The 22,540-nt window shown below is 56.8% G+C and overlaps 2 protein-coding genes across 7 annotated transcripts; one reads left to right on the top strand and one right to left on the bottom strand.

Annotated features, from left to right (window-relative positions):
- The first annotated feature begins 1,615 nt into the window (after positions 1-1,615).
- TOR2A (torsin family 2 member A) lies at positions 1,616-6,338 on the top strand. 3 transcript variants are annotated; one of them, XM_003911916.4, is made up of 5 exons: positions 1,642-2,741; positions 3,285-3,550; positions 4,299-4,474; positions 5,166-5,293; positions 5,578-6,338. In XM_003911916.4, exons 1-5 carry the CDS (start codon positions 2,591-2,593, stop codon positions 5,820-5,822), a joined length of 966 nt encoding a protein of 321 aa, XP_003911965.1. In that variant the 5' UTR covers positions 1,642-2,590; the 3' UTR covers positions 5,823-6,338. The 3 variants fall into 3 exon arrangements, with proteins under 3 accessions (XP_017805471.2, XP_003911965.1, XP_017805470.1); XM_017949982.3 differs by lacking the exon at positions 5,166-5,293 and having other exon boundaries at positions 1,616-2,741; positions 5,578-5,713; XM_017949981.3 differs by lacking the exon at positions 3,285-3,550 and having other exon boundaries at positions 2,357-2,741.
- TTC16 (tetratricopeptide repeat domain 16) lies at positions 6,270-22,535 on the bottom strand. Of its 4 annotated transcripts, none has more exons than XM_031654536.1 (14): positions 22,383-22,535; positions 21,533-21,778; positions 21,125-21,215; positions 20,775-20,918; positions 18,343-18,443; positions 18,125-18,254; positions 14,919-15,133; positions 13,903-14,147; positions 13,360-13,501; positions 12,120-12,328; positions 11,413-11,659; positions 11,025-11,256; positions 8,188-8,275; positions 6,270-7,188 (listed from the first exon to the last, which is right to left on the bottom strand). In XM_031654536.1, exons 6-14 carry the CDS (start codon positions 18,251-18,253, stop codon positions 6,458-6,460), a joined length of 2,238 nt encoding a protein of 745 aa, XP_031510396.1. In that variant the 5' UTR covers position 18,254; positions 18,343-18,443; positions 20,775-20,918; positions 21,125-21,215; positions 21,533-21,778; positions 22,383-22,535; the 3' UTR covers positions 6,270-6,457. The 4 variants fall into 4 exon arrangements, with proteins under 4 accessions (XP_031510396.1, XP_031510393.1, XP_031510394.1 ...); XM_031654533.1 differs by having other exon boundaries at positions 21,533-21,705; XM_031654534.1 differs by having other exon boundaries at positions 11,413-11,555; positions 12,120-12,285; positions 21,533-21,705.
- Positions 22,536-22,540: the final 5 nt, after the last annotated feature.

Genomic DNA, 22,540 nt, shown 5'->3' with positions numbered 1-22,540 from the left:
GTTGCAGTGGGCTAACCTACAGGTGTCTGGTGAGAAGTTGGGCACAGGAGGGCTGTGTGACCTGAACCACCAAGAAGGCAGACGTCTGGCTGGGCGCGGTGGCTCACGCCTGTAATCCCAGCACTTTGGGAGGCCGAGGTGGGCGGATCATGAGGTCAGGATATCGAGACCATCCTGGCTAACGTGGTGAAACCTCGTCTCTACTAAAAATACAAAAAATTAGCTGGGTGTGGTGGTGGACGCCTGTAGTCCCAGCTACTTGGGAGGCTGAGGCAGGAGAATGGCATGAACCCAGGAGATGCAGCTGACAGTGAGCCAAGATCGCATCACTGCACTCCAGCCCGGGTGACAGAGCGAGACTCTGTCTCAAAAAAAAAAAAAAAAAAAAAAAAAAGGCCGACTTTGAGCTTATCTGCTTTCTCTTTTTGCTTTCCCCTGGTCCTATCAGCATGACTCATTTTCCCTAATCAGGACTTCACAACAAATACTTCTTCAGCACCTGCAACAGTCCAGATTGTGCCAGGAGCCAGGGTTACAGCAAGTATGAAATCCCAGTCCTTGCTCTCTGGGAGCTCACAAACCAGTGGGAGAGATAAACAGCTAATTCCAACCCAGTGCTCCTACCGCCTGCCCTGCCCCGGGATGCCATGGCAACAGTTCCCACAAATGCACAACCAAAAATCAGAGGAACTGGGGTGGAAGGGCTTATTGAAATCTATGATCCCAACTCCCCTCTGGAAGACTGATACCTGAAAGGAGAAGGGACTTTTCCCGGGTCACAGCAGCAGAGCGGGAAAGGCTCCACCTGGCTTCCCAAACCCAGACTTCTCTCCTTTTTTCTCCTTGATAGTGGAAACTACTCATTTTCTTTTTCTTTTCTTTTCTTTTTTCTTTCTTTCTCTCTTTCTTTTCTCTCTCCTCCTTCCTTCCTTCCTTCCTTCCTTCCTTCCTTCCTTCCTTCCTTCCTTCCTTTCCTTTCCTTCCCTTTTTGTTTTTTTCTTTTTCTTTCTGAGACGGAGTTTCACTTATGTCACTGTAACCTCCGCCTCCCGGGTTAAAATGATTCTCCCACCTCAGCCTCCAGAGTAGCCAGGATTATAGGCGCCTGCTACCACGCCCGGCTAATTTTTGTATTTTTAGTAGAGACGGGGTTTCGCCATGTTGATTCGTCCGCCTCGGCCTCCCAAAGTGCTGGGATTATAGGCATGAGCCACCGCACCCGCCGCAACTACTTCTTTCTTTTCAGGCTTTGATATTTGGCCCCCGAAGCCATGGGGTGTGTGTGTGTGTGTGTGTGGGCTGTGTGTTGTTGAGTTGGTAGGGACAGAGATCTTTTGGGAGACTGGAGTCTGGCTCTATGTGGGCTGGAGTCACGATGGCCGGATCTCCAGCTGCTGCAAGCTCATGCTCCGGGTTCCATGCATTCTCCTGCCTCAGCCTCCCAGCGAGTAGCTGGGACTGAGCGTACGCCCTTGCAGCCGGCTAGTTTTGTATTTTTAGTAGGAAAGGAGTTTTCACACGTCGGCCCAGCCAGGATGGTCTCGATCTCCTGACCTCGTGATCCGCCCGTCTCGGCCTCCCAAAGTGCTGGGATTACAGGCTTGAGCCACCGCGCCCGGCCGGGACAGGGTCTTTGAGGTGGGCCATGAAGGCTGTTGTCTTGGTTCCCTTACTCCAGTGGGAGGGGGAGGTGGGCAACAGGGATCAAAACGAATCCAGGCCAAGCTGGAGGCCTGGGAATCCTGTGCGCTGAACCTCAAACGTCTGGAGTCCTTTGCCTTCTGAATCTTTTGACCAAGAGAGGCTGATAACATGCAACCGCGCACTAGGGCTCTGGCAGCAGCCAGACTTGGGTTTAGTTCTATTGTTTACCAGCTGTGTGACATTGAGTAAAAGGCTTAACCTCTTCGGTCCCAAATGCCTCCTTATTAACATGGGGACAACAACAAAACCCATCTCCTAGAACTGATGCCAAGCATTTGGCCACAGTTGCTGCTAGGTGAGGGACAGTCCTGTTTCATACACAACGGAATGTTGATAATCATTTATTGATCACTTTCAGAGCCAAACAATTTGTGTGCCTTTATCTCATTGAAACACCACCATTTCTCTGGATAGCAGATACTATTACCATATTATAAGTTATATAGACATTTAGCACTAATGGCACAGAGTAAGTGCTCACCAAAAACTGTTAGCAAGGGCACTTTTGTCACATAAAAGAAAAAAGGAGCATGGGAAAGGCGCTTTGCAAGGTGTAAGGTTCCGCACAAGTTTTTGCTGTAATTGTTACGTCGCCCTTTGTGGTCATAATCCTTTATTTATTCTTTCTGAGTTACTACGATGGTCCCCTAGTTACCGTGGCCATGGAAACGCGGCCCGCCGTCCCGGATTGGACGGTTCGCGGGTTCCCCCTGGAGGCCACCTTCTGGTCCTGCTGCGGAAAGACTGGGCCTGCCTTTGAGACGGGGAGAGGGGTGTCGGGAGTTGTAGGCGATGGGCGTGGCTGCTGCGGAGCGCTGCACGCCGGGAGTTGCAGTTCCCGGGCGAGGCAGTTGGCTGCTCCACACAGAGCTCGGGCCTCACCCGGATGGCGGCTGTGACGCGCAGCTGCCGGCCCTGGGGCTCGCTCCTCGGGCTGTTCGGGCTGGTCTCGGCCGCGGCCGCCGCCTGGGACCTGACTTCCCTGCGCTGCAACTTGGGCGCCTTTTGCGAATGCGACTTCCGGCCCGACTTGCCGGGTGAGGCGCCAGGGAGCCCGGAGCGTGGGGCGGGCGGACGCGGGCGCGCTGGGAGCCCGGCTGGCCCCGGCCAGAGCCGCCGAGGACTCAGAGGGTGGGACCGGGGGGCGGGGCCGGCAGACTTGCGAGGGTGGAGGGTACCCGTTGAGGTCCAGGAGGCCCTGCCAACCTGGAGAGAGGCCTCAGCCAGCAGAGCCCTTTTGGGGAGATCTTGGGCCTCCCCGGAATGGCCTGGCCGTCAAGGGAGAAGAGCACCGTGGGGATGGCCGGGGCTGGGGCTGACCTCGTTGACAGCTCGCATTTAGGGTTGAGTGCAATCTAGATGACTGCCTGGTGGGGGCGCTGCCGAGCTGAATCAGGCCCGAAGGTGGCTTTTTTCCGCCACAGACCCCAAGGTCCCCGTGCCATGTGCATAGACAGCTTGGACAAACGTAAGGACACAGGAGTCCAGACATGACGTTCCAGACCAGGTTCCAGACATGACGTTCCCCTTGAACCTCTGCCTTGGTGGGATGTGTCCTCACCATCCTCCTGTGGCCCTAGGTCTGGAGTGTGACCTGGCTCAGCACCTGGCCGGCCAGCATCTAGCCAAGGCGCTGGTGGTGAAGGCGCTGAAGGCCTTTGTGCGCGACCCTGCCCCCACCAAGCCGCTGGTCCTCTCCCTGCACGGCTGGACCGGCACCGGCAAATCCTATGTCAGCTCCCTGCTGGCGCACTACCTCTTCCAGGGCGGCCTCCGCAGCCCCCGCGTGCACCACTTTTCTCCCGTCATCCACTTCCCCCACCCCAGCCACATCGAGCGCTACAAGGTAGGCTGGATGCGTCCTTGACCACTGTTCTCCTCACCATGGGGTGCCACCCTAGGGAGTAAGTCCTGAGCCCAGACAGGGGAGTCACCTGCTCCAGGCCACACAGCCGGCTGCAGCCCCAGCCCTCAGGACCCATCCTGCACAGAACTTGGGAAGGTGCCATTCTACCTGGCAGGGAGTACTTTGATTCCTTGGGGCAGTAAGGAACCTGGCAGTACCTACGTGCCAGGGTTGTTGTGAGGGACATGAGATTATATCATTGCAGATATTATTTATGGAGCACCTGTGTTTGTCAGATAATGTGCACTGTTGTCTTGCTGGAAATCAGCCCCAATTTGTGGCTCAGAGTAAGCATCGGGAAATACTAGCTCTTGCTACTACTGTTGTTGATTGCAAGGTACCCTCCAGGCTGATCAGTTTCAGCTGTCAACACTGCTGTGTAGTTTCAGGGAGCGGGAAGGAGCCTTCCTCTTTTATAGAAAGCAGCAGGTGTCGTGCAAGGAGCCCTGAACAGGGAAGTGGGAGGCTTGGGTTTGAGTCCCTGTTCTGCTGCTGACCGGCTGTGTGGCTTTGGGCAAGTCTCTGCCCCTCTCTGGGATACAGTTTCACCATCAGTCTCACTAAGAGGTTGGTGCTCTCTGGGAGACCACATCTCCCTAGAAAGGAGGTTAGTTTTTGGTTTGGGAAGAGGTCTGGGGTTGGGGGAGTTTCTCCAGCCCCGCCTGGAACTCCTGTCTCTCCCCTACAGAAGGATCTTAAGAGCTGGGTCCAAGGGAACCTCACTGCCTGTGGCCGCTCCCTCTTCCTCTTCGATGAGATGGACAAGATGCCCCCAGGCCTGATGGAAGTCCTGCGGCCTTTCCTGGGCTCCTCCTGGGTTGTATATGGGACCAACTATCGCAAAGCCATCTTCATCTTCATCAGGTGGGGCCCGGCTTTGCAGCGGGCACGGTGGGGGGTCACTTCGCAGAGGTTCAGCTCTACAGCTCTTGGCCTGTGCTCCCAGCAGAATCCAATTCCCCGTGGGCTTAGCTGGGCTTTCCCAGTGCCCCCCACCCTCTCAGAGATGACATTGTCATTCCGCCTGGTTGATTCCCTTTGGACACTCTCAGCCCGTTCTGGGCTCAGTCTTTTTGATCACCACTTCCTTGTGGAAGCCCTGCCAGGTCGAGAAGTTTTCCCTCTTTTGTGGTGAGGAGGACACAGGCCTGGGGCAAACAGGAACAGAGTTCTTGTCCTTTAGTCCCAGCTCTCAGAATCCTTGCTGCGTTTCCTCAGGCAGCATGGCTCCGCCTCTCTGAGCCTCTGTCTCTGCTTCTGAACAGCGGGGCCAATAATGATGCCCCGATACCTTCCTGGAAGTTTAGTGAGGGAAAGTCAGTTGAGGGACCCAAAAGCGTTTTGTAAACTGTAAAGTACATGGCATGTGTAGGTGAATTGCAGGGGCCGTGGATATGGACACCATGGAGGGGGAAGTGGAACGTTTTCAGTGGGGTTGGCTCCTCAACCTGCACCGGGCTGTGCTCCTGTCAGGTGGCAGCGGGGAGGCGAGGGTCCAATCCTGCCCTGCGCTAGTCCTCGTCTGAGTCTCAGCCTGGGTCCCCCATGGTTTTAGCAACACGGGTGGCGAGCAGATCAACCAGGTGGCACTGGAGGCGTGGCGCAGCCGCCGGGACCGCGAGGAGATCCTCCTGCAGGAGCTGGAGCCAGTCATCTCCCGCGCCGTGCTGGATAACCCACACCGTGAGTCTGGCTCAGCAGCCCTCCCCGGGTGGCTTCACCCCACACCCAGGGGCCAGGCTTTCCCGGGGTCTCATGCTTTGCCCACTGACCTGCTAGTTCTGAGCCCGGCTTTGGCACTCCCAGCTCTGTGACCTTGGGTCAGCCTTACAGGCCCTGAGTCCTACACCCAGAAGGCGGCTGAGGGGACTGAGGCCAGCATCTTCCGTCCTGCCCCTGGGGGTTGGGGGCCAGCTTCTCTCCTCTTGTGAAGCACAAGGCCCCCTCCCCACCTGCCCTTCCTGCAGATGGCTTCTCACACTCGGGCATCATGGAAGAGCGCCTCCTAGACGCAGTGGTGCCCTTCCTCCCACTGCAGCGGCACCACGTCCGGCACTGCGTGCTCAACGAGCTGGCCCAGCTGGGCCTGGAGCCGAGGGATGAGGTTGTCCAGGCTGTGCTGGACAGCACCACCTTCTTCCCTGAGGACGAGCAGCTCTTCTCCTCCAATGGCTGCAAGACCGTGGCCTCCCGAATCTCCTTCTTTCTCTGACTCCCCGGGTGGTATCCTTGGCCCCTCTAATGGCCAGGCCATGCAGGAAAGGCCTGGGGCCTCTGTCACAGGAACCCAGCGCACCAAGTGAGATGAAGGGAGTGGCGGCTGGGCCACGGGACAGATGGCTGGGAAGGGCCCTGGCCTCTAACCTGGCTCAAGAGCATCTTGGCCCTGGCCACCTTCCCCAGGGAAACCCCTGGTCACCCCAGAACCTCACTGAGCCTTGACCTCCCCCTGCAGCCTGAGCCTTCTTACTGTGAATTATAACTCAGGGACTGTGGCTCATGGCGGCGCTCCCTCCTCAGTCTGCCACCCTTGCCCCTTGCCTCCTTGGTCGGGCACCATGCCCCCTCCCCTCCACCCCATACCCTGTGTCCGTTTCATCAAGCCAGGTGGAGCCTTCTTGGTTTCTATAAATGGAGGGACTCAAGCTGCCACTTGGGCCTGGTTTTAGAAGTTTTTAATTTTGTAAAAGAAGAGAACAAGTATAATAAACTCAGCTATGGGACCAGAGGACTGTTTGCTAAGACTTTTAATTGCTCTGGAAGGAGGCAGCTGGCTCAGTGCCAGTGCTGGGGGGTGAGTAGAACTGCTCCCCTCCCTAGCAAGAAGTGAGGGGCTAGATGGTCCCTTCAGAGAGCTTCGTAGTAGGTGAGGTCCTGACCAACCTCAGTTTTGCTGACACTCGGGCTGGGTCCCCAGGTGGACTCAGCCTTGCTGGAAGTTGAGCTCATGCCCTGGCTCTTGCCCTGGGCAGCCTCAGCCTTGCTGGTTCTCTGGCCCTGGCCTTGAACATCCTCAGTCTTGCTGAGGCTCCAGTTTGAGTCATAGAAAGCCTCAGTCTTGGTGGAACTTCGGAGCAGTCCCCTGCTTCGGCCCTGGGTGGCATCAAGCTTGCTGGGTCTCCAGCTCCGGCCACGAGCAGCCTTGACCTTTCGGGGCCTCTGCCTTGGGCTCCGGGTGGTCTTGGTCTTGCTGGGCTCCTGCCTTGGGCCCTGGGAGGTCTCGGTCTCGCTGGAGCTCTGCCTCTGGCCCTGAGTGGCCTCAGTCTTGCTGGAGCGCTGCCCTTGGCCCTGGGTGGCCTGGGTCTTGCTGGAGTTCCTCCTGTGTACGGCGGCCTTGGTCTTGCTGAAGTTCTGCCTCTGGCTCTGGGTGGCCTGGGTCTTGCTAAGGCTCTGCCTCTGGCCCTGGATGTCCTTGATTTTTCTGGGACCATGGCTCAATGCCTCCCTGTTGTTCCCAGAGTCTGAGGATTGCGTCTTCAGCAGTGATGAGTCAGAGAATGTCATGGCGGTGGCTGAGGTGCTCCTGTATTCCTGGCAGATAGCCGACGTCTCAGTCTCTGAGGTGCATGTGGTCCTGACTGGGAAGGGTGTGCCAAGAGCACCCATCAGGCCTGCCGCACCTGCCCTGGACAGCTCCGGGAAAAGGGGCTTCCCAATTTCACACTGGCCTGTGGCCCTGAGGCTTCACATTGCCAAAGGGAAAGACCTGCAGATCACCCCCGCCCAGCCCCCCAGCGCCCCAGACCCTGAGGGGTGGGGCTGTGAGATGGGGGAGATGCCTAAGAGCCCCCTTCTCCCAGTCCCAGGCCTCTGCTCTATGGCTGCCCCTACCCTCTGCTCCTGTTGCAGCAGACAGCCCCAGCAGGGCCCCTGCATCCCCCTGCCTGGCACCCTCCTGCCCTTCCATCCTTGTCCCCACTAAAAGGCGCTAAATGCACCCACAGCCCCAGCTTCCCCTGCACTGTGTCTGCCCTGTTTCCTGGCTGTCGGGTCACCTGGGAGCCTTCTTCCTGTTGGAGCTTAGAGCTCATGTCCCAGGGCAAGGACTATGCCAGTCATCCCTGTGCCCAGTGTTGAGCACAGGCCTGGCCCAGGGCACTCGGTGGGTTTGCTGGATGCACGAAATGAAGAAGGGGCCTGGGCCCTGCCACTCCCCTCCCCACCGAGGACTGCACACACCCGCCCTGGGGCCTCTGAGGAGCAGCCTCCCCGTTCTTCACTTCTGTCTCCTCCAGGCTGGGGCCCCAAGGAACTGGGGCTAAAAGCCTCCTGGCCATGCACAAGGTTTGTGGGCTTTTTTCAGGGACAGGGCTGGGAGGGGATGAGAGCAGAGTAGCAGCTATCATGAAGGGCCTGGAGCAAGCCTCGGCCTCCCTGCCCGTGTTGGGCACTGCCCGCTGAGTCCTCGGCAGGCCCAGCAAGAGTGTTACTCCCGCTGTAGAGCCACTCGCCCCAGGCCACCCAGCTGTCAGCAGCAGAGCCAAACTCACACCTAGGCCAGCGTTCTTCGACCCCTGACCTTTGACCACCCTGCTGCCTTAGCTTCCTGAGGCCTGGCGGGAGCCCCAGGGACTTACAGCTCATGCTGGAGGCTAAAGAGGTCTGGTCGAGGTAGCTCTCAGACAGGGACGCCACCTTGCTAGGTGTGAGCTTTGGTTTCTTCTCCTATGGCAAGAAACAGGCTTTGTAGTTCAGATGGCAGGAGGCCCACGCAGCTGCGCCTCTAGAAGGCCAGCAGCCCTGGGCCGCTCGGTGGTCATTCTCCTGAGCTCGGAGGTCCTTGAAGGTGCCAGGTTAGGGTGGGGTGGGGACACACAGAGGCTAAGCCTGGCAGGAACGGGGCGGCCAGGCTGGACAGACAGGCATATGGTGCCATGAGGACGGTTGTGTTGAAGGGGCTGCTAGCGCCTTGGCTTTTTCAACTGCAAAATGAAAATTAGTTCAGGCATGGGACAGGCTTCTGTAAATTATAAAGGGCTGTGCCCTGGGGAATGCTTAGGGAGGACTTGAGGAGCTTCTCTAGGCTTTACCCCCTTCCATTCTCCCAATACAAGTGGGGACGGAGGGATGGGGAGAGCTGCTAATGACCATTTCACTGACCAGGAAACTAAGGCTCAGAGCCCATAAGCAACCTGCCCAGGGCCACTCAGCCAAGGAGCAGAGAGGCCGAGTTTGAATCCAGGTCTGCTGGCCACCACAGCCAGACCCTACCTAGGCTGCAGGTCTCTGCCCACATTCACAGCTGCAGACAGCGAGGTGCACCATAGTGCTCCAGGCGCCAGCTGGGAGTTGTGCTCTGGGCTCCATCCACTTCAGCCCAACATCTCCCTGGGGGAGGGAGCCTCTGACTTCGGGGGGCACACAGAGGGAAGGTGTGTACTTTAATATTCATTCTAACATGAGCTAGAAAACTGAAGAGCTGCTGGGCGCGATGGCTCACGCCTGTAATCCCAGCACTTTGGGAGGCCGAGGCGGGTGGATCACGAGGTCAGGAGATCAAGACCATCTGGCTAATGCGGTGAAACCCTGTCTCTACTAAAAATACAAAAAATTAGCTGGGCGTGGTGGCGGGTACCTGTAGTCCCAGCTACTTGGGAGGCTTGGGCAGGAGAATGGTGTGAACCTGAGAGGTGGAGCTTGCAGTGAGCCAAGACTGCACCACTGCACTCCAGCCTGTGAGACAGGGCAAGGCGACAGAGTGAGAAAAAAAAAAAAAAAAAAAGAGAAAACTGAAGAGCTAGCGTTTTCTTTCCTCTTTTCTTTTCTTCTTTAGACAAGGTCTTGCTCTCTCACCTAAGCTGGAATGCAGTGCTATGATTACGGCTCACCGCAGCCTCAAGTGACTCTGGGGCTCAAGAGATCCTCTTGCCTCAGCCTCCCAAGTAGCTGGGACTATAGGCACACATCACCATGCCTGGCTAAGTTTTGTATTTTCTTGTAGAGACAGGGTTTTGCCATGTTGCCCAGGCTAGTCTTGAACTCCTGGGCTCAAGCGATCTGTCCATCTTGGCCGCCCAAAGTGCTGGGATTACAGGCATGAGCCACCGCGCCCGGCCACGTTTTCTATTGATGGCAAGGGATACTGGTATTCCTGTACTTCAATTGTGTAAAGTTTCCTTTGAACATTAGTGTACTTGATGTCTACCAGCAGTAGAACAGAGAAACACGCTGTGGGATTGTCAAGGACGGAATATTCTGCAGCACCAGAGACGGGGAGCAGGCTGCTGCCACCTGCTGCAGCGTGAGTGACGCTCACCATGCTGTCCATTTATGTGACGAAAAGACAAAAACTCATGTTTGGCATTAGGAATCAGGACAGCCTTGTAGGTAGGGTGGGCTACGGGAGGGGCCTCGAAGGGGGCCCCAGTGGGCTTCTGGGAGCTGGGAAAGTATTCTTTCTCGATCTGGATAATGATATCATGGGTGTCATGCAGTTGTGAAAATTCATCAAACTGGCACTTATGATTTGTGCACTTTCCTATATTTATGTTACATTCAATAAGAGGTTTTCAGAAACAAATTTAAGAATTAAGAAAATTCTGGCCGGGCGCGGTGGCTCAAGCCTGTAATCCCAGCACTTTGGGAGGCCGAGACGGGCGGATCACGAGGTCAGGAGATCGAGACCATCCTGGCTAACACGGTGAAACCCCGTCTCTATTAAGAAATACAAAAAACTAGCCGGGCGAGGTGGCGGGCGCCTGTAGTCCCAGCTACTCGGGAGGCTGAGGCCGGAGAATGGCGTGAACCCGGGAGGCGGAGCTTGCAGTGAGCTGAGATCCGGCCACTGCACTCCAGCCTGGGCAACACAGCGAGACTCCGTCTCAAAAAAAAAAAAAAAAAAAAAGAAAATTCTGGGGGCCGGGCGCAGTGGCTCATGCCTGTAATCCCAGCACTTTGGGAGGCCCAGGCGTGCAGATCGCTTAAGTCTGATAAAAATACTAAAAATACAAAAAACTAGCCAGGTGTGGTGGCACACACCTGTAATCCCAGCTACCTGGGAGGCTAAGGCATGAGAATTGCTTGAACCCAGGAGGCGGAGGTTGCAGTGAGCCGAGATCATGCCACTCTACTCCAGCCTGGGTGACAGAGCAAGACTCCGTCTCAAAAACAAAAAATTCTGGCACAAGTGGCAAGTGGCTAGTGCATACAGTAGAACTCGTGACAGTGACCATGAGCAGGGGTGTGACTCCTCTCTGTGAGGGCCCACATCCCCACACACCCTCCCTCAGGAGCACCCCTTGCTTGTACCATCCCCATCTCATAGCAAGATGTCCCCAGTCCATCACACAACCGAGGGAGTGCAGAGCCAGGCCTGGAAGCCAGACTCCACTGGCCTGCGTCCTTCAGCCCTGGACTGGGGTACGCTCTGCCCCAGACCCCAAGGGCTTCGGGCCCTGGCGTGTGCTCCACTTACCTCTTTTTTCTCCTTCTCCTTCTCTTCCTCTTCCTCCTTCTCTTCCTCCTCCTCCTTCTCTTCCTCCTCCTCGGGGGCCTCAGCCTGTCCCTCTGAGCTTCCCGGTTCTACCTGGGGAATCTCAGGGGTGGCCTGCAGCTTCTCGGAGGTCTCAATCAAAGGCTCCTCCTGCTTCCATGAGAGCTGCAGGGCCAAGGCCTTCTGGCGCTCCAACTCCCACTGCTTAAGCATCCTGCCGAACAAGCCCCCCGGGCATTGTCAGTCTCCCTGGCCCATGCTGGTCTCTCCAAGGACTAGACAATGGCCCTGGCATGCAGCTGGAGCCAGAGGAGCCTAGAGCCGCAGCCATTCCCCAGCCCTGGCCTGTGCCCCCTGCTCCAGGGCTTACCCCACAATGCCTTGTGGGCCTCCAGCCTGCAGGCTGCCCTCCACCGTCCGTTCCAGCTGCAGCCTGGCCAGGTGGGCTATCTGGGTGCTAAGCACCTCCTCCACAGACATGCCCGGGAAGAGGTTGGTCATCAGCAGGGACAGCTGCCATGAAAGGGGGTGACCAGAGCCAGGGGAGGGCCAGAGCAGCGGGCACACAGCGTGATGCTGCCCTGATCCCGCACAGCCAGATTTGGCCCTTCCCAAGACTGAAGAAGGAAGAGTTTTGCAATGTTTTTTGTTTGCTTGTTTGTTTTGTTTTGTTTTTTGAGACAGAGTCTCACTCTATCGCCCAGGCTGGAGTGCTGTGGCACCATCTTGGCTCCCTGCTACCTCTGCCTCCCTGCAACCTCTGCCTCCTGGGTTGAAGCAATTCTCATGACTCAGCCTCCTGAGTAGCTGTAATTACAACCGTGCACCACCACGCCTGGCTAATTTTTGTATTTTTAGTAGAGATGGGGTTTCACCATGATGGCTGGGCGGGTCTCAAACTCCTGACCTCAGGTGATCCACCTGCCTCTGGCTCCCAAAGTGCTGGGGTTACAGGCGTGAGCCACCATGCCTGGCCTTATGATTGTTATCAAACCAGATTTCTTTGGGGGCCAAGGAGTATCTTCATGCACCAGGCATGACTCCTGAGCCTAAACCCCTGACGTGGCAGGAACCTACCTTTGGTTGCTTGGGGTTGAGGAGCAGGACAGTGGCCACATCCTGGCGTGCCCCAAAAATGTTCTGCAGCAGCTGCCGGCTCTTGGCCCGGTACAGGTAGTACTGGGCCTTCTGGGGGTTGTGCCGGATGGCCGTGGAGAAGTGGTCCTCTGCCTTCTGGAACTGCCTGCAGGACACAGTGGATTCTGAGCTGCCATGAGCTCGGCCATCTGTGGGGAAAAGGGTGGCTTCTGGGCCCCACTGAGGAGTTAGACGGAAACCAGGCTGGGTCTGCTCCCCCCACCACGCCCCTCTCCTCTCTCTCCACCAGCGACGTCCCTGATGGAGCCAACACTTAGATGCCAGTGTGAAACTCCACCATCAATGAATATTTTTATGATCTTGGGGTAGGGAAGGCCTTTCTGAGAATGCCATAAACCCATCAGCTAAAATGAAAATATTAATTTGACTATGATTAAGTTCCAAGTTATTGAGTAGTAAAAATATTACAAAGAAAACCAGCATAGGGAGGGAGCGGTGGCTCACGCCTGTAATCCCAGCACTTTGGGAGGCAGATCACCTGAGGTGGGGAGTTTGAGACCAGCCTGGCCAGGATGGTGAAACCCCGTCTCTACTAAAAATACAAAAATTAGCTGGGTGTGGTGGCAGGCGCCTGTAATCCCAGCTACTTGGGAAGCTGAGGCAGGAAAATTGCTTGAACCCAGGAGGTGGAGGTTGCAGTGAGCTGAGATTGTGCAATTGCACTCCAGCCTGGGTGACAGAACGAGACTCCGTTTAAAAAAAAAAAAGGAAGCACAACTGGGAGAGGAGCTTTTTTTTGGGGGGAGGGAGGGCGGGGGTGGGGATGGAGTCTTGCTCTGTTGCCCAGGCTGGAGTGCAGTGGCACAATCTTGGCTCACTGCAAGTTCCGCCTCCCTGGCTCAAGGGATTCCCCCGCCTCAGCCTCCCGACTAGCTGGGATTACAGGTGCACGCCACCACACCCAGCTAATTTTTTTGTATTTTTAATAGAGATGGGGTTTCACCATATTGGCCAGATTGGTCTCAAAACTCCCAACCTCGGGCAATCCACCTGCCTAGGCCTCGGCCTCACAAAGTGTGGGGATTACAGGGGAGAACAACCGCGCCCATGCCCTGGGGAGAGAAGCAACTTGATTGGCCCAGGGATCCCAGCAGCTGGCTTCCTGCCCACCCCGCCCTAGAGCCTGCCCCACCCACCGTGGGGGCCGGAGCCCACGCACCTGTGCTTCTGCTCGCAGAACCCCATCTTCTCCTGCAGCAGGCCCATGCGGGTGTTGGCACCCTCGTCCTGCGGGCTCAGCGCCAGCGCCTGCTGGTAGTCTGCCTCGGCAAAGGCCAGGTAGCCCAGCTGGAAGAAGCAATCTAGGGTCCGGAGGCAGGGGTGAGTGCACCCCCAACTCCCAGTGCCTGGGAGGCCCAGCCCAGTCAGCTCCAGCCCTGGGGCCAGGGCCTGAAACTGGTGGCTGATAACCCCCATCGGCGGTCACGGTCCCCGTCCCCTCTAGTTTTCTGGGCGTCTGGGCACTGTTCCCCAGCCGCCTGTTGGAGCATTTTAAGGAGTCTGGAACCAGTTTGTCTAAGGTACCATTTCCCAGAGTGTGTTCCTGGGATACTGAGACTATTACATTTCCTCTTCCCTCGCTTCCTTCCTCTCTCCCTTCCTCCTTCCCCCGCAGGGGCCTCAAGTGCCCAGTGGGGGCCTTAAAGATGGCGAGGCTCCCCGCATCCCCTCCCCAACGCCCCGGTCCCCGGTCGCTGCGCACCGCCTCGGTTGATGTAGAGCCCTTTCTCCTGCTGCTCGTCCCGGAGGGCCTTGTTCAGCAGCAGCACGCCCTCCTGGTAGGCGCCCTGCCTGTAGCAGTGCACGGCAAAGTCGTTGTAGGTAAGCAACAGCTGGCGCTGCGCCTGCCGCACCATGTCCTCCTGGTCCTCGGTCACCATGTCCAGCACCTTCAGGAAGTCCTCCACTGCCCCATCAAACTCCTGGAGCCGTCGGTACATGGTGCCCCTGTGGGGGACGGTGTGGCAGACGGTAGGAGGGACATGAGGGCCAGTGCACCCCCACCGACTGGTGAGTGGCCAGACCTCCTGACCCATGGAGGCAGTGGCCATCCCCACCTCATTTGCCAGGTTTGTCCCGTGGGGCCAGCTCTGGACTGCTACTCAGATAACCCACTAGGCACTGATCATTTTATTTCTTGCAAAAATACCCTCCCTCTTTCTTTTTGGGAGCCAGGTGTATGCCAGTCTCTACATTAAAACATTTTGTACAAGAAACAGGTGTTTTACCACCGCTGTTTGGAGAGGTTAATTGGCACGAAATCACAGTGGCCTCTCATGTCACTGAATCACTTGTGGGACACTGAGCCCAGCCCCTTGGCATAGCGAGAGGTTGACTGGGTGGACAACGGCCCGGAGTCACTCCTGCCAGGGCAGCGGCGCTCCCTCCGAAATGCAGCAGGATGTGGTAAGTTCCTGGGGACCAGACTCAAGCCTAAGTCTCATCCACTGAGCTGGGCTCAGCGCCCAGTGTGAACTGCTTAGCAGGCTGGGGCTCTAGGATTCCTGGGGTAACTGGGACATTTGTTGCCATCCCTCTTCCAGCTGTAAGAGACCACCTATGTAATGCCTTAACCCAGTAGGAAGTAGGGAAAGACTGTTAGAGGCTAGCTGGGGAAACTGAGGCCTAGAGAGGGTCAGGGACTCTCCTTAAACCACACAGAAAGTCTGTGGCTGGGCAGGGCCTGGGACCCAAGGCCAGCACCTTCCCATGCAGTACCGGAAGAGGAAGAGACTGGGGTCCAGAGGGTTGTTCTCGATGGCACAGTTGATGCGCTGCAGTGCGTGCTGCAGCCTGCCCTGCACGGCCAGGATCCCCGCGTCTTGGCGCGCCTGCTGGGCCTGGGCCACCATCTTCTGGAGAAGCATCCTGGCCTGGGGATGCTTGGGATTCAACAGCAAGGCGCCGTGCAGATCCCGGTAGCAGAGGTGGGGCTGCAGGAGGCCAGGGGTGGCATCAGGGGCACAGGTCAACTGAGCCATGGGACCTAGAGGCCTTTCTTCAGCAGGGTGGCATCACACCATGCCTCCTCCATGCCCCCCACGTCCCACCCTTTTCTGCTTTTTTTTTTTTTTTTTTTTTGAGATGGAGTCTTACTCTGTCACCCAGGCTGGAGTGCAATTGGTGTGGTCTTGGGTCACTGCAACCTCTGCCTCCCAGGTTCAACAGATTTTCCCGCGTCAGCCTCGCAAGTAGCTGGGACTACAGGTGCATGCCACCACACCTGGCTAATTTTTTTTTTTTTTTCCAGTAGAGATGGGGTTTCACTATGTTGGCCAGGCTGGTCTCGAACTCCTGACCTTAGGTGATCCACCCACCTTGGCCTCCCAAAGTGCCAGGATTACAGGGTTGAGCCACCATACCCAGCCCCTTTCTACCTCTTGAAGGACACAAGGAGCATCATGGGGAAATTCCATCCCAGGCCCCATGCCAGCTGGCCCTTTGCAGATGTGACCTGAGGTGAGCCAGGTCCACCCCAGTGGTTTCTGCAGATGCTGCCTCCTTGTCAGGCCTCTGTGAAGCCCACTCAAGGTGTGGGGAGCGTGTGACCTCCTGACTGTGACAGTTGTGTCCTCCCTCCCCTCCCCTGCACTCCCTCTTCCCCTCCCTGACCTTTGAGCCCAAGACCACTCTGCCCAAGCCCAGATTCTGGTCTGGGTACAGCGGAAACCTCCCCCAGCAAGTCCCTTCCACCGGGAGGAGGGGTGGGTGAGGAAGGCACAGCTCAGCCCAGCAACAGACAGTTCAACACCACCCTGTTCCCTGCGGGGTGACTGGCTGGCAGTCGAACGGGGTGTAGTGGACGGCAGGCATGGGTGGATGGAGGGAGGGAAATGGCAGGAGCTAGGGGCAGGGCTTTGGAGTAGGCAGCCTTGGGCTCCAGGCAGTGCCACTGGGAACAGGCTGTGTGACCTTGGGCAAGTCACCTGGGGGTGGCTCTTCCTCTGTGAAAAGAGGACAGTGTGTCTCTATCCCAAAGGGTTGCTGCAGCCTCACAGTTAAACAGGGGCAAAGTGCTGAGAACACGCCTACACATGGGAGGGGCTAAAATCGCAACAGTCACCAATAATTATCAATTACTAGTTCTCAGCTAGGCGCGGTGGCTCACACCTATAATCCCAGCACTTGGGAGGCTGAGGCAGCGGGGATCACCTGGCGAAACCCTGTCTTTCCTAAAAATGCAGACATTAGCTGGGCAGGCGCCTGTAATTCCAGTTACTCAGGAGGCTGAGGCATGAGAATCGCTTGAATCTGCCGGCAGAGGTTGTGGTGAGCTGTGATCTCACCACTGCACTCCAGCCTGGGTGACAGAGTGAGACTCTGTCTCAAAAAAACAAAACAAAAACAAAACAAATTACTAGTCTCATGCCACTGAATCGCTTGTGGGACACTGCAGCCCAGCCCCAAGGCACAGGGAGGAGTCGCCAGGGTGGACCACGCTCCCTGGAGTCGCTCCTGCCAGGGCGGCGGCGCTCCCTCCTGCAATGCAGGCTGGCATTTCAGCCGCCCCCAGGATGTCCCCACCTGGAGAATGAGATGAACCCACCCCACCCCGCCCACCTGCTCCTCCGCATCCTAGTTTCCCAGCTCCCCATCCACCCAGGCCAAGCCAGAACCCTTCTGGATCCTTCTGTTTCCTTCAAGCCCACCCCCCAAGCCAGACTCCAGCCCTGCCTTCTGAAGGGCTGTGGGACTTGCCCCTCCTTGCTGCCCTCATGACCACCTTTCCCTCAGCCTCACCCAACTCTGCAGTGGTGCCCAGCCTCCTTCTCAGGCTCCTGCCTCCAGGCCTCCCCTCCGACCCACACTCCTTGTGGATACCAGAATGATCTTCCTAAAGCTCCCTGCCCTGGGGACACCTGATGGAGGCTCCCACTGCCTCTGGGGAGACTTCTCATCCCTGCCCTCCTCTCCTTGGTGCCCAGCACCCCCTCCACCTCCTCCCTTGTGACCCTAAGTTTCTCTTGCTCCCAAGCTGTTTCCTGTACTGTCTGTCCCTGTGCCCAGCCCAGGTTGTGCGGGTGGTCAGGGGTAGGGGTGATTCATTGAGGCAAACAGGAAAAAAGAAAGGAAGCGGGAGGAAGAGGAGAAGGAAGGAGAGGAGGAAAGGAAGAAGGGGGGAAGGGAGGAAGGGGAAGGGAGGAAGGGAGGAGGGGGGAAGGGAGGAAGGTAGAAGGGAGGAAGGGGGAAGGAAGGAAGGGAGGAGGGAGGAGGGAGAAAGGGAGGAGGGAGGAAGGAAGGAGGGAGGAAGGGAGGAGGGAGAAAGGGAGGAAGGGGGAAGGGAGGAGGGAGGAGGGAGGAATGGAGGAGGGAGGAAGGGAGGAGGGAGGAAGGGGGAAGGGAGGAAGGGAGGAGGGGGGAAGGGAGGAGGGGGGAAGGGAGGAAGGCAGAAGGCAGGAAGGCGGAAGGAAGGAAGGGAGGAGGGAGAAAGGGAGGAGGGAGGAAGAAGGAAGGGAGGAGGGAGAAAAGGAGGAGGAAGGAAGGGAAGAGAGAGGAAGGGAGGAGGGAGGAAGGGAGGAGGGAGAAGGGCTAACTCATGTTAGGTGCCCTGGGTGTCCCCGTGTGTGGCTTCACAGGATTGTGGCTAAATCCTTCGTAGTGTACTCGTCTGCCCAGGGATACCTCCCCCAGGCTGCGAGCTCCATCGGGACAGGGATGATATGAATCTCTCATCTTTTGCTTCCCTTGGGGTGCAGCACAGGCCTGGCACAGAGCCAGGGCTGAGCAACAATGGAACAAGGACCTGAAGTGGTAGCTGAGTGGTCCAGGCCAGTGTGGGCCTCTTCCCAGGGAGGACAGCACCCACGGCACTGTGGGATGGGGCTTCTGGGCTAGCTGATAGCCTTGCCTCCTCCTGTAATCTTGGGGCACACTGATGACCGCCAGGTTGGGAGGCACGCCCCTGCCCGCCTTCTCCACCGTACCTTCTGGAGAAAGTTGTAGAGTCTGGCCCGGAGGATGTAGACGTCGGCGTTGGTGGTGTCCTGCTTCAGCTCCTCGGTGATGAGTGAGAGGCAGGCCGGATGCTGCTTGAGGGCCAGGAGACAGGCCATGCTGAGGGCAGAGGGAACAGAGTGCTCTGGTTCCCGGGTGGGGCGTCAGGAAGCCGCTGCTGGGAGAAGGGTCCAGCAAGGGCACTCACCATCGGTAACGGAAGCACGCTTTCTCAGGCTGGAGCTCGGCAGCATGTGAGAAGACATTCAGGGCGTCCAGGAAGGCACACTGCTCAAAAAGGCATTGCCCCTGGGGACACAGGGGACAGTCAATTCTGCTTGCCACCCCAGCCCCGCTGCACCCCCTGGTTGGCAGCCGAAAGCCCTGAGGCAGGAGGGAGAGATACAAGAGATAAGGATAGAGCCTTTTAGATCTGGGAGAGACTTGAAGAGGCAGAGACACAGAGACAGAGATGGAGAGAGATACAGATCTGGGGAAAGACAGCAAGAGTCGGTGAGAGATACACACTTGGCAAGAGACAGGAATACAGAGATTCAGGAACAAAGAGAAATGGAGAAAACTCAGATGGCTGGGCCAGACACGGTGGCTCACGCCTGTTATCCCATCCCAGCCCTCTGAGAGGCTGAGGCATGTGGATCACTTGAGGCCAGGAGTTTGAGGCCAGCCTGGCCAACATGGTGAAACCCTGTCTCTACTAAAAATACAAAAATCAGCTAGGCATGTTAGTGCGTGCCTGTAATCCCAGCTACTCAGGAGGCTGAGGCACGAGAATCGCTTGGACCCGGGAAGCAGAGGTTGCAGTGAGCCGAGATCATGCCACAGCCCTCCAGCCTGGGCGACAGAGCGAGACTCCATCTCAAAACAAACAAAAAAACAAACAAAAAGACAAAAAACAGAATCTCAGATGGCAGAAGAGACCAACAGAACTAACATGAACATGCTGTAGCCTGGCCCTGGGCCCTGGGTGCTGAGCCCTGTGCTAAGAACTTCAACTTGTTTTCTCACTGGCACTAGCATGCTTCTCTTATAGATAAAGGAACTGAGGCTCAGAGAGGTGGAGTGACTTGCATAAGGGCACACAGGAAGTGGCTGTGCAGGACACGGGCCCGCAACAGACAGATTCAGCACATGGTCTGAGGGCCCCAAATGTTTCTTTTTAAGAAGAGATTTTTTTTTTTTTTTTTTTTTTTTTTTTTAGACAGTGTCCTGTTCTGTCACCCAGGCTGGAGTACAGTGGTACGATCTCGGCTCATCCCAACCTCTGCCTTCTGGTTTCAAGAGATTCTCCTGTCTCAGCCTCCCAAGTAGCTGGGATTACAGGCGTGTGCTACGCCTAGCTAATTTTTGTATTTTTAGTAGAAACGGGGTTTCACCATGTTGGCCAGGCTGGTCTCAAACTCTTGATCTCATGATCCGCCCTACTTGGCCTCCCAAACCGGCCAAGAACTGAATATATTTTGACATAAACAAAAGACATCAAGCCCAGGCGCACTGGCTCACACCTGTAATCCCAGCACTTTGGGAAGCCGAGGTGGGCAGATCACTTGAGGTCAGGAGTTGGAGACCAGCCTGGCCAACATGGCGAAAACCCATCTCTATTAAAAGTACAAAAATTAGCCAGGCATGGTGATGCACATCTGTAATCCTAGCTACTCGGGAGGCTGAGGCACGAGAATCATTTGAATAAGGGAGGTGGAGGTTGTGAGCTGAGATTGCACCACTGCGCTCTAGCCTCAGAAACAGAGCAAGACTCCGTCTCAAAAAAAAAAAAAAAAAAAAAAAAAAAGACAACAAGATTATCAAAATGGAAAAAAGGAACACTTTGTTGGTGTTTTATAGTTTAATATTGTTTTTCCTTTGAAATACACTTGGGGGTCACTGTGAGCTTTTTAGTGCTTAGAGCCTCTGGACTCTAGATCTGTGCCATCCCATCCAAGACAATAGCCACTGCTTTGTGTGGCTATACACATTTAAATTAATTAAAATAAAAAAAAGAGGCTGGGCATAGTGGCTCACATTTGTAATCCTAGCACTTTGGGAGGCCGAGGAGGGCAGATTGCCTGAGCCCAGGAGTTCGAGACCAGCCTGGGCAACAAAGTGAAACCCCGTCTCTACTAAAATACAAAAAATTAGACAGGCATGGTGGCATGTGCCTGTAGTCCCAGCTACTCAGGAGGCTGAGGCAGGAGAATTGCGTGAACCCGGGAGGCAGAGGTTGCAGTGAGCCGAGATCGTGCCACTGCACTCCAGCCTGAGTGACAGAGCGAGACTCCGTCTCAAAAACAACAATAATAATAAAATAAAAATAAGATATAAAATTCAGTTCTTTAGTCACACTTGCCACATGTCAAGGGCTCAACAGTTCCACGTGGCTGGTGGGTAGCATATTGGACATTGTCATTATGGCAGAAACCCGAATGGACAGTGCTGCCAAACTTGACTCAACCCTGGCATTAAACCAGCCTTGGAGGTGAGAGGGGCAGCAGGTGGGGACCCAGACACAGGGACAAGGAGGAATCCAAGGAGACGGAGCTGGGCCCAGGAGCCAGGAGAGCCCCTGGAGGGAAAGCCAGTGGTGTGAGGTGTGTGCCCTGCATCGGCCCTGGCAGCCCCAGGCACCTGTAGGTAGAGCACAAAGGTGAGGCGCTTCAGGTGCTTGTAGTTGTCCTGCTGTAAGGAGTAGGCCCTTCGCAGGTTCTGGGCAGCCGAGGAGAAGTCACAGAGCTGGAGGTAGGCCTCGGCCCGCAAGGCGTAGAAGTCCACCTAAGGGTGAGGGGACCCAGGCTGCTGGATCCTCCCCACCATCCGCCCCCTGGAGGGTAGGGGAAAGTCTCCGCCCCCGCCGAGGGTTGACACCCAATTCCCATCAGGGACTTGGTGGCCCTGAGAGGAGGGATCTGGCAGGTGCAACAGGGAGGGAGGAAGCATGTTCCAGCAACTGTCTGTGCCCACCCAGGTCTGCCTCTCACCAGCTGTGGGTCCAGGTGGAGCGCGCGGGAGAAGAACAGCACAGCTGTCTCCCAGTCTGCCTGCTCCAAGCACTGCTGGCCTCTGGAGTAGCTGTGGAGAAAGTGGGGACAGGCAGAGGGGTGGCCCTGACTGTGGACCAGCTGAGAGCATAGGGCTGGGGTGGGGATTGTGGGAGGCAAGGGAGCTGGGTAGAGAGGCAGGAGGAGTAGACAGAAGTCCAGGGAGGGCAGGCTGGTGTTCCTGGAGTCCAGCCAGGCCATCAGCCTCATTTCCACTGAGGTGGAAGAGCCCCATTAGACAGTTGAGTTCACTGAGGCCCGAACAGAGTAAGTGGCTCAAAGCTGCACAGTATGGGAATGGCTGTGTCAGGCAGGAACCTGGGACCCCAAAGCAAGGTAGTCACTCACTACTCCCTGACTTTGAGGGGCACTGTTAACCCCGTGACCTTTGGCTTTACATCACAGATGCTTTGGAACACCTGGCTGGTTCCAAAGATGTGCTGCAGGATCCCTTTGGGGGCTGGAATCACCCATGGCTTTGGGATGTCCTGTGAGGGGCCCTGGTCAACCTTCAGGGCATCCTAGAACCGAAGGACAGCAAGCTGCAGCAGGCCCCCGAGATGACCCCCACCCACTGACATACTCGCCAGCATTCTGCAGGGAGGGAGGAGAGGCAGAAATGAGGCCTGGAAGGAGGCACTCCCACTCGGGGGTCCGGTGGCACTCCCAGTCCCATTCCCCTTAGGGCCGTGCCAACCTGTCCCTCTCCAGTCCTGCCCTTCTCCCTCTCCTGTGGTCAAGGTCAGGGATCAGGGTCCTCACACAACACCATCTGCTCTCCCCCCTAGGCCTTCCCAGCTCCCACTTCCGGCTACTGACACCCCAAGCTCTGATGTCTCCAGCTCAGGCCCGGTCCCAAGTCTCAGGCCTTGGGGGTCCTACAGCCCCTTGGGTACCCTTCAGGACCCTGACTCCAGCAGGCCACACTGAACACCTCACCTGACTTCTGCCCCAGGCTCTCCCATCTTGGTGAGGTCACCTTCCTCACCAGCTACCCAAGCCAGAAACCTCTGTCCAAGCAGCCGCCGAGCCTTACAAGGATCTCTCACATCCCTGGTTCTTGGCATGGTGGCCAGGGCCTTCCCTGAGTCGGACTGCTGCCCCTGCCCCTCCCGGCCTTCACCCTTTCCTGCGAACCCAGCCTCGGTCTCTCTGCCTGGCCCTCTGCCTTTGCGTTAGTCTTCTCCCCAGCCCGCACCTCGTCCGAATCTGTCATAAGGCCCCTTCCAGGAGGACCCCGAGGCCTCTGCCAACTACCTCGCGGCCCCGGCCCTGACGTTGCTAGGCACCATCACCAGGACGCCCACAGGCCCCGCCCCTCTGGCCACGCCCCCGGGAACCAAGCTTTTTGAGCCG

Source organism: Papio anubis, chromosome 13 (genome assembly GCF_008728515.1).
Source record: "Papio anubis isolate 15944 chromosome 13, Panubis1.0, whole genome shotgun sequence".
NCBI lineage: Eukaryota > Metazoa > Chordata > Mammalia > Primates > Cercopithecidae > Papio > Papio anubis.
The sequence above is the reverse complement of the archived record's forward strand: the minus strand, read 5'-3'. Positions and strand labels throughout refer to the sequence as shown.